This window comes from Mustela nivalis, assembly GCF_964662115.1.
Source record: "Mustela nivalis genome assembly, chromosome: 19".
In the NCBI taxonomy this organism is placed as follows: domain Eukaryota; kingdom Metazoa; phylum Chordata; class Mammalia; order Carnivora; family Mustelidae; genus Mustela; species Mustela nivalis.
Window position 1 is genome coordinate 35830883 of NC_139038.1, and position 10861 is coordinate 35841743.

Here is a 10861-nt window from a genome sequence, read left to right on the forward strand (position 1 = left end):
TAAAAAAAAGATGATAAAATGATGATGCTTCAAACAAAATTTAAACCTCCCTCCCTACACCATGGTTTCAAATTACCAAAACATTCCCAAATGTATTTTCAGAGAAGATAGCCCACTGACCAAGCCAGAGCACTCAGGGGAAAAGAAGAAGGTTTCAGATCAAACAGTCCCACCAAGTTAGGGACTCTCAGATCACTAAGTACTGCCCAATAACTGTCCCTGGGATGGCGGGATGGCGAGGAAGAGAGTGGGTGGGACAGAGGTAGGAGGCCCCTAGGAAGGAGCAGGATGGGGCCAGGATGGGCTCTTACCATGCCGGAGCCCCCGCAGTAGTGGCAGCTCTGCATCTTGGTGCCAGGCTCATTCCCCTTGCCGTCACACCGCTCACAGGTGTCAGTGATATTCACGGTGAACTCCTTGTTGACCCCCTTGGCCGCCTGATTGAACGTCAACTCCATGATGTACTAAAGAAATCAGAGGACAACCTGACATCTTTCTTCTGATAATCACCAACATGACCCTCCACTTTAAAAATAAAGAAGGGCAACGGTCAGCAGTTTCTAGTTCCTTTAGTTTTTCTTTTAAAGCAGCTTCACATTTACAGAACTGAAAAGGAGGTACAGAGGTCCCACACACACCCCCAGCCGGCCCCACACATGCATAGCCTCACCCAACATCAGGATCATTCACCAGAATATACATTTTTTAAAATCAAGACAAATCTTAATCATCCGAGGCCCATAGTTAACATTAGGGTCCACCGTTGGTGGTGCATCTCCTATAGGTCTGAACAGACGTCCGCTGCTATAAAACCAGAGTACTCGCACTGAACGTGAAATTCCACTAAAAACCCTCTGTGTTGCCCTGCTCACCTCTTCACCCAGCTACTCTACTTTTTAACTATTCTACTCACCTATACTTGGCCTAGTAAGAATGGATGGGACTCAAGTGATTCTGCCCTACTCCTCAGGATTTTTATTTTTTTTTTTTTTTATTTTTTTTTTTTTTTTTAAGATTTTATTTATTTATTTGACAGAGAGAGCTCACAAGTAGGCAGAGAGGCAGGCAGAGAGAGAGAGAGGAGGAAGCAGACTCTCTGCTGAGCAGAGAGCCCGACGTGGGACTCGATCCCAGGACCCTGAGATCATGACCTGAGCTGAAGGCAGCGGCTTAACCCACTGAGCCACCCAGGCGCCCCTCCTCAGGATTTTTAAAAGGGAATATTTGTTTTAAGTGAAAATGTACTTTTCAACAAACTGTTCACATGTAATATTTGGACACAGTCCTTACAGACAACTGGAAAGATCCAAAATCACAACCTAAGTCATAAAACATCCTCTCTTCAACTCTGATCATGTCTTATTAGGACATAAATATGCCATGGGTCTCCCTACGGGACTGAGTTCTACTAGAATAATGTAGCAGGCCTTTGAGATAAAACACTTACACCCTAGTCATGGACCCTGAGATCCTCAGCCTTAGGCTGCCCAATCAAGCAGCTCTAAGAATGTCGTTAAAATGGATGCACACATATTACCTACGGGATTTTACTTAAACAGGAGAATGATTTCCTATGAAAACAGCAGCCTCCAGATCCTTCTGTGGAAGGTGCTGTGCCATTTATTTATTTATTTAGAGAAAATGCAACTGATCAAATCTGTTTGCCTCACGCCGAGCAGCTAAAATGTGAGGGAGTGATTCTTCAAGACAAGGAGCTTACCTCCTGAGGCTGAGTGAAGACACTCTGGAAATCTCCAAAAGAAGATGAGGAGAATTCACCAAAGATCTTCCTGAAGAGCTCCTCTGGGTCGACAGTGGGGCCTCCCCTCCAGTAGCTCTGTCCGGAGCTGCCGGCCCCAGGATCGAAGCCAGCCGAGCCATATGCATCATACTGCTTCCTCTTCACTTCATCGCTCAGCACCTACCAGAAAGGCCCAGCAGTCAGGCCCTCCCGAGTCTCCCAAAGCCCAGAGCACAGAGAAGAGTGCATGCCAATTACAGATAAGGGGATTGCAGCAACATCAAATCTCTTGGTTTTGACAAATGTACTGTGGTCATGCAAAAGAATGTTTTTGTTCTTAGAAAACACACACTGGGAAACTGAAGAAGAGATGTTTGTGACTTGCTCCCCAACAGCTGATGTGATGCATGCACACGCGCGCACACACACACACATACACGAAGAGCAGATACACAATACTTCACACAGCCTGAACCCCTCAGGCGCTCCAAGTCTGGGGAGAAGGTCCCTCTGGAATGGCTCAGCAGTAGTCCACAAGTCCGTGCTTCATCCCTCTGATTACATTTCAAATTCCTTAAGGGATGCCTTCTACTTTTACCACCCCCACCAGCCCCACGAGACAGTGATGCCCTAAGTAAGGGGGTCATCCAGTGTGTGGGATTAATTAATCGTACCAGGAGCGCCTAGAGCGGCCCACAACCAGGCGACCTGGGAGCTCTGTTAATACAGATGATTAGATCCTGTTTTCTACGAGATGTCAAGCGGGATCTAGCGGGAGGCCAGGGGATCTTCACAGAGGTAATCTGGTGTGGGGAATGCAGCCTTCACACGGGACCTCACGACACGTCAGGCCACCCTGTGCTGCACACTCAGAACCACACAAGCGGCTGAGTGATGGCAGCTGCACACACAGGAAGGTTGAGTTACCTCGTAGGCTTCTGCCAGCTGGGAGAACTTCTCCTTGGCTTTGGGATCATCCTTATTTGTGTCTGGGTGGTATTTCTTGGCCAGCTAAGGGAGGAAACGGTAAATTACTATGGACACGAGATGATGACCAACACTGGAACCCAAGTGACAGTGCCAATCTCACCTCCTTTACAGCAGTTGTTTAAGATTTTGTGACCCATAGCAATTCTGAAAACAAGGCTTAAGACTTTAAAATAAACCTGCCTCTTCAAATCTGAAGCATAAACACGTTTGTTGTTCAACCACAACAAATACCTATCAAAAATAACAACCGATCCTTTCAACTGGGGCACCTTTACGAAAGCAGCGGAGAAACGGTGTGTCTGACACACTGCCATCTACAGAAGAGGAGCAGAAACTATGTACCAGCTGATCAGCTCTTCTAGCTGAACACTAATGAGCTGGAGACGCCGACTGCAACAGGGAGGGTGTAAATAAACCGGAAGGAGGGAGACTTTCCACTGTATACTCCTCTGTGCTTTTCAAGAGCCTGAGCCGCTCAAAAGCGAAGGTGCCCTTCTGGCTGCTCAGAGCCGTGCTGTGCACACAGTAGGCGGTTCACCGTGCGGGCCGGGCCGCAGAGTCTGGCTTACGGCAGCTCCCTCGAGTGAGGGACAGCGCATGGATGCCAGAGCTCACTGGAGAAGCCCCGTGGCTCTGACACCCCGAGCCGCTGGCCGCAGTCTGGGGGCCAGAAGCTAAGCACATGGCCTCAGGGTCAGAGTGCCCAGGGCCACTGTGTGCTAGCTCTGCAACCTTGGGCAGAATGTCACTGAGCACAGGATGCTCATCTGGAAAATAACAGTAACAGTACCTACTTCACAGGGCTGTGGTGGGGATAAAATGAGATAAATGTATTCTAAAATGAGCACAAGGCGTTATATAGGCAACTACCGAATCACTGAATGCTTTATCGAAAACTATGCTGGCTAACGGAACATAATAAAAAAATAAAAATGACAATAATAAATAAATCAATAATAAAAATAAAATAGGCACAAGGCATGGCACACAATAACATTCAACATCAGCTAATATTAGAACACAGAAGGGAGCAAAAGGACATGTGCAGGAGGTGGGGGCACCTAAGGAGTTCTGATCGGGATTGAAAATTTTCAATGATGAAGCAACGCTTACTGCTATCAGTACACCCCAAATCATCAGGATGACCGCTGCGAAACACAGCACTGAAGCGGACAACCTCAGAGCTCACACGTGAGGCACTGAGTCCACGGTGAAAGGAACAAGGGGAGGTGTCACACGTAAGAGCACATTCGTGCCGAGTAAAGACACAACAGTGTCACAGCTCAGAGTGCCAAATGAGGACCCAAAGGAGGTCAAATTCAAGAAAGTACTAGGACACATCACAGGGCTGTGTGACATCATGGGGTCATGCTGGAGACACAAGGACAACAAACAGCACGAAACAGTCTCATTTCAGACAAACATGATCATGTGAGATTCATACGGTTTCAAAGGGGGGCAGGGTACATTTTAACTTAGTTTTTAAACAGACTTTACAATTAAAAAAAAAAGGGGGGGGGGTGTCAGGTCATGATCCAAGCCTAAGACACATGACAGGATTATTTTCTGTAATAGGGAACTTGCTTTCAGCCAAGGTAGAGTGTACCATGACTGACAGCCCTCATCAATGAAGAGTCTTCATTAAAGTAAGCCTGACTCTCTGCTTTTGGCTCACGGGTCACTTTAACCCTCTTTTACAAATCAGCCTGGCAAATAATGGATCCCACAGAGTCCTTTACACTAAGAATCAAAGAGCCCTCGATCTTCAAAGTAGCAAAGAAAGCAATACAAGTCACTAAGCCTGCAAAGAAAGAACTGGTCATGTGCTGCCCAACTCTGGTTTCCAGGAGGATGGAGGGTGCTGGCAGGTTGCCAGAAACACCCACCCACTCCCCAAAGTCAGGGAGACAGAATAAAGGCAGCAGCAGGAGAAGCTCCGCACTGCAGAGTACAGCTCCACTGGTGCCTCTGAACTCAGCCTGCTTCTGGAGACGCTGGTCCTCACACCAGCTCATGGAGGCTGGCCAGAGGCTGGTGTGAACCCCAAAGCAGGGTCTCCAGGGACAGCCAGTAGGTCATCGTGGGCCACAAAGCTGGTCCCAGAAGCCAAGGCAAGACACGGCAGTATGCTCATGAGATTAGTTTAAGGAAAAGAGAGATCTTTTGTGGTATTTTAGTCTCATGAACAACACGTATTGACTGATGGAGCCTTGGCAGTATGTCATAACCTCTCCAAGCCTGTCAGGAGGATAAAATGATGCAATAGACCCAAAGCTTTCATCAAGGTTTGACCCCAGAAATTTCCCTATGAAGGCTACTTTAAACATGTCCATCTTTAAACTGCATAGGTTTACCGGATCTTTTCACTTCCATACCTAAAAACTTGAATGGTTCCCTACTCTCTTTTTTTTATGAATATTAAAGATTTTATTATGTTTAAGTAATCTCTAAACCCAACATGGGGCTCAAACTCATGACCCCAAGATCAAGAGCTCACACTCCACCAGCTGAGCCAGCCAGGCGCCCTTCCCTGCTCTCTCTTAAGTTTCTAGGACGAATGGCCTCATGTTTCCTGCTAATTTGGCCCCAGCCTCCACCACTTTACTCCTCTCCCACTCTTTTTTTTTTTTTAAGATTTTTATTTATTTATTTGAAAGACGGAGATCACAAGCAGGCAGAGAGGCAGGCAGAGAGAGAGAGAGAGGGAAGCAGGCTTCCCGCGGAGCAGGGAGCCCGATGCGGGGCTCGATCCCAGGACCCCGAGATCATGACCCGAGCCAAAGGCAGCAGCCCAAACCACTGAGCCACCCAGGCGCCCCACTCCTCTCCCACTCTTAACTCAGGTACCCTGCCCTCCAGCTCAAGAGAAGAACAAGTTATTCACTATCCCAAACCAGGGTCTCTGCTTCCTACGCCCATGCCTTTGCTCAGTCCGTTACAACTCAGGAACGGACAAAGAAACTGAATACACATCCAGCAAACGGCCAATAAGCACATGGGAAGGAGCTCAGTGTCCTGCCCCCCACTGAAAAGCAAATTAAAACCACAGTGACAACCCACTTCACATTCACTAGGGTGGCTGTACTCGAAAGGACAAACAAGAACAAGTGTCGCTATGGGTACAGAGAAGTCAGAACCCTCTGACGGTAGGAATGCAAAATAGTGCAGCCGTTTTGGAATAGTCCGGCAGTCCTCAAGAGGTTAACCATGGATTTGATCACGGTGACCCAGCAATTCCACTCCTAGGTGTATGAACATACTCACGAGGAATGAAAACATAGATCTACACAAAACCTACACATGGATGTTCCCAGCAGCACTCCTGGTAAATAGCAAAATAGGGAAAACAAACAAGGCACCTGGGTGGCTCAGTTGGCTAAGCATTCAACTATTGGACTCAGGGTCCATGAGATCAAGCCCCCCGTCTGGCTTCGTGCTCAGTGGGGAGTCTGCTTGAGATCCTCTCTCTCCCACTCCCTCTGCCCCGCCCTGCTGTGAGTGTACACATGTGTTCCCTCAAATAAATAGGTAAATCTTTAAAAAAAAAAAAAGGACTTAAAAAAAAAAATCTTTGGTGGGGGCGCCTGGGTGGCACAGCGGGTTAAGCCTCTGCCTTCAGCTCCGGTCATGATCTGAGGGTCCAGGGATCAAGACCAACATCAGGCTCTCTGCTGAGCAGGGAGCCTGCTTCCTCCCTCTTCCTCTGCCTGCCTCTCTGTCTACTTGTGATCTCTCTCTCTCTGTCAAATAAGTAAATAAAATCTTTAAAAAAAAAAAAAAAATCTTTGGTTCTGCCTATCTTTCTTCTGAAGTATTAATGAGCAGGGCCCAATGTGCCTGAGGAACAGTCCAGCAACACCCACTGTTCTCATCTCATTCTACACTGTCAGCCGCATGGAACCCATATATATGGGCAGCTGTGGCTCACTCGTGAGCAGACTAGACCAACAGCATCCCTTCTACAGTCTTGTCCCTAAAATCTGGCTTCCATACAGACCTGGTAATAGGCTTTCTTGATCTCCTTCTGGCTGGCATTTCGGGGCACTCCTAATATCTGGTAATAATCCTCTTTGGCCAAAGGGGAGCTCGTATGGAAGGAGGCAGTGCAAACAAAAGGGTAACTTCTTACTCCTAAAAAAGAAAAAAAGGAAAGAAAATCACTCTGGGAATGTGCTCAACAAAAGGAAATTGTGAGTATACCTGCCAGCCAGGTTATACCTGTAAAGGAACAGAGGTCACAGCTTTGGAGTCGGCTTTCCTCCAAGCCCTCTGGAGACCTAACTCACTGCACTTCAAAAATGGCCAAGGCCACTGGAGGCATTAAATATAAAACAAACACCACTAGGCAGGGCTGATTCTGCTGAACCACAATACAATGAGGTGGTACCCCCACTACACCACCAAAGGAGCAGCACCCCAGACACAGACTGGACCTGCAGGACAATGAAAATGGGACCTAGTCCCACTCTTACACTACCCAAGCACCAGCACTGTACCAGGTACCTTCACATGTGTTGTCTCCCTTAATGCTTAACAATTCTCCACGTTCCTTCCCTCCACCACGCAACCTTGGGGATCTGCTTCCGGGGTGGCTCTCGGAGGGTGGTCTCTGGACCAGCAGCACCATCAGCTTGTTGGAAATGCCCATTTTCAGGCCCCACCCCAGACCTGAGTCAGAAACTCTGGAGTGCAGTAGCCTATGTTTAACAAGCCCTCCAGGTGATGATTTTGCCACATGCTAAATTTGAGAACTAAAGAAATAGTTCTTAGTGTTCAAAGTCACAGATCTAAGAGTATCTGATAAAAGTGCTGCCCTTCCCCTAAAAACAATACACCTATATAGACACACAGGGTTAAAAGGCCCTGTGCCTGAACCTGATCACCCCAGAGCAGCTAATGGGTCAATGCCCAACGCAGGCAGCCATATGCCCTTTCATGCTTCTGGCATCAGGACCAAGAGAACAGTCACCAACAGACACACTGTGCCCCCCCCTTGACTGCACTCTGTGCATGTGGTTGACTAAGTTGGGCTGGTCTGTCACCAAGTGAAACAGGGGGAGCTCCCCACACCTTGAGCCCTGCCTAACCCCCAATGCATCCTGTGACAACCAAAGATAGAGTGCAGGGCTGGGGGTGAAAGGGAGCCTCGTTAAGGCATAAAAGTCATGACAGCTCCAGGTTTCCAAGTCAAACTTCTGCAAAGAAGCTTCTAGATTCCCCATTCATTCATTCATTCAGCAAATACTCACTGAGCATTTACTACTTGCCAGGCACTGGGTTCTGCACTGGGAATAGGCAGCAGACCATTCAAAGGAACTGCCATTCTGGAGCTTACAGATATTCAAGATCTTAACACTGTAGCAAGCACTGAGGATACAAGATGAAGAAAAAGGCCAAAGCCAGCACTCTCAAGGAGCTTACAGTCCTGCAGGTGAGTATGGAGGCAGTGTGCAAGGAGATATTAGTACACAAGGACATGCAGAGTCACATACAAAGAGTCACCTAATCAGGATTTCTCAATTGCACATTGTTGGTGATGGGATTGGATTCCTCCTGGTGGTGCGACTTTCCTATTGTTATGCACCCCCAATTCACCTGTTGAGGCCCTAATTCCCAGTGCCTCGGAATGTGACAGTTATTGGAAGTAGGGTCTTTAAAGACAACCCTCCTAAACACTGATCTTGGACTTCTAGCCTCTAGAACTGTGAGAATAAATGTGGTTCTTTGTCATGGCATCCCTGGCCAACTAAAATACCTATGTGTCAAAGGATGTTCAGCAGCACCCTAGTCAACTACTTTTAAGAAGCACACTCTAGGGACGCCTGGGTGGCTCAGAGGGTTAAGCCTCTGCCTTCAGCTCTGGTCATGATCTCAGGGTCCTGGGATGGAGCCCCGCATCGCATCGGGCTCTCTGCTCAGCAGGGAGCCTGCTTCCTCCTCTCTCTCTCTCTCTCTGCCTGCCTCTCTACCTGCTTGTGATCTCTGTCTGTCAAATAAATAAATAAAATCTTTAAAAAAAAAAAAAAAAAAGAAGAAGAAGCACACTCTAATCCCCCTCTACCCCTGGCCACACACTGGCAACTAAAAATGTCTCCACATATTGCCAAATGTTCTGCGGAGGGCAAAATCAACCCCAGTTGAGAACCACTGATGATCCAACTGAAAGAGTTCTGGAGAGGTTTTTTAAGGCAGACACTGTTAGGCTGTAGAAATTAACCAGGCTAAGGAAAGGTTTGAATCCACCCAAATTACACCTACAGTCCTGATGGTAATTCCACCAGCTTCCCCTTTACTGCTCTAAAGTGTCTCATTTGGCTGCTAAATCACATATCACCTTTGGTTCACAGCAAAGTCCTTGTGCATTTAGTAACGTGTGATATAACTAGATTTTACGCATGTAGAGGGGTGGTTAGAGATAATGAGGCTCCTGATGATTAATAAGGGCTAGGAATAACCGAACGGCCCTTGAGCTAAGGAGCCCAGATTTTATCATGCACACAACAGGGAACCCATCGGCTTTCCAGGAGAAAGTGCTCTCAACAACAGCAACAAACTATGGAGGCCTGGGAGACCACTTAAAATTAATAGAAACACAAAACACACCCAGGGGTGTTGAGGCTATCCAGGAAGGGGGCAAGATCATCAGAATGGAGAATGACTAGGGAACCTGACCAAGAGCACAATTCAGACACATGGTTGGTTCAATGTTTCCTCCTTCCTTCTTTCACTATAATGGAAGTCATCCAACACAGAGCAGAACCATCAATGCTGAACACTGAGAGGCTCAATATATATTAATTCAGTATCACCTCCAGCAATTAAGAAAGCTGGCTTTAAATAAAGGTTCCACCATCTTTCTGCTTTGTCACATTCTACAAGCTGCTGAACACCTAGGCTTAAGTTTCTTTACACAATGGAATAGAAACAGTGTCTATCACATGGAAATGATCCACGCCTCCTACATGGAAAGTGCTCAATAAATGTTAGTTTGTATTTTTATCACAATCACCAGTTTAAGGACTTAGGAAAGACTGTTAAGTGTGCCCTTCAGCTAAAAACATGTGGTAGAAGGAGCATAAACTATTAAAGGACAGCTCTGTGTTTGGGACGACTCTTCTCATCTACCTTTGTGACCTCAGTTTCCCGTTCTTTAAAATGAGAATGACGACAGCCTTCCTGCAGGACTGTTACCATCATGCGAAAAGGGGCACAAAGTACCTAGCACCGTAACAGGTGCTCACCGAGTAACAATTATCTCCTCCAGTCCGGCCAGAAGGTGAAGGGAGGAGACGGGAACAGAACAGGGTATCGCAGCAGCGGCGGGCCGGAAAGAGGCTTCTAGAAATGTTGACAGAGAAGTGAAGGTTGTGGGCCTACAGAAGGTTTCACTATTGCCGCCGGGGCTCCATGCAGCTCTCCCTGGTTCACCGCTTCTAAGAAGCCATTTGGGCCTCTCTGCCTCCCGCTTGTCAGTCTCTCCAAGCAATTCCTCATTCCGGTCAGAAACAACCTCCACCCCGCCACCCCCGTAGCCGGATCGAGTCACTCCATTACGGGACTTAGCGATCCCACACTCGGGCTCTGGAACCTGCCCTCACCTTTGAAGCTGACACCGGGTCTCAATGTCAGCAGCGCCCCGGAGCCCCGCGCTCCAAAGGAAGGCGCGAAGGTAGTGACGTTCAGCTTGTACCCCAGCGAAGCCCCCACCACACCCCCCCTGGGCGGCGGGACTCCTCTCCCCGCTGCAGCCGGCAGCGGCGGGGTCCCCACCGCTACCAGCAGCCAGCGTGTGGAGCACCGCGCCGCCATCTTCGCCGAGGGACACCGCGCCTGCGCCACCGGGCTCAAGGAGGCGTAGCGAGGACAGTAAGCGGCCGCAGAGACAGCACTTCCGGAGGCGGGGCCCGATGCGCGCGCACGCACGGACGCATGCGTTGCGCACGTGCAGCAGCACTCCAATGCGCCTTTCTGGTAGCCAACGCCGAAATGAGATTTGCTCTGAAGAGTGCAACTAGGTATACTGGCCCTAAAGAACCTCATCATTCTGTGCTGTATGGCCAAGACTGTACCTTATCTGTGTAAAAACGTGGTTGAGAGTAGCCAGGTGTCAATTCCCAGTGTCCCGGTGAA

At 48.2% G+C, this 10861-nt stretch overlaps 1 protein-coding gene across 2 annotated transcripts in view; it reads right to left on the minus strand.

Annotated features, from left to right (window-relative positions):
- The window catches only part of DNAJA3 (DnaJ heat shock protein family (Hsp40) member A3), a 31106-nt gene extending 20461 nt beyond the window's left edge, over positions 1 to 10645 (minus strand). The window contains exons 1-5 of one of the 2 annotated variants that reach the window (XM_082713210.1): positions 10330 to 10645; positions 6729 to 6862; positions 2669 to 2752; positions 1721 to 1921; positions 312 to 464 (exon numbers count right to left, since the gene is read on the minus strand). In XM_082713210.1, the coding sequence (XP_082569336.1) occupies positions 312 to 464; positions 1721 to 1921; positions 2669 to 2752; positions 6729 to 6862; positions 10330 to 10540 (783 nt within the window). In that variant the 5' untranslated portion in view covers positions 10541 to 10645. The remainder of the gene's footprint in view (positions 1 to 311; positions 465 to 1720; positions 1922 to 2668; positions 2753 to 6728; positions 6863 to 10329) is intronic. The other variant, XM_082713209.1, reaches the window with a different exon arrangement.
- Positions 10646 to 10861: the final 216 nt, after the last annotated feature.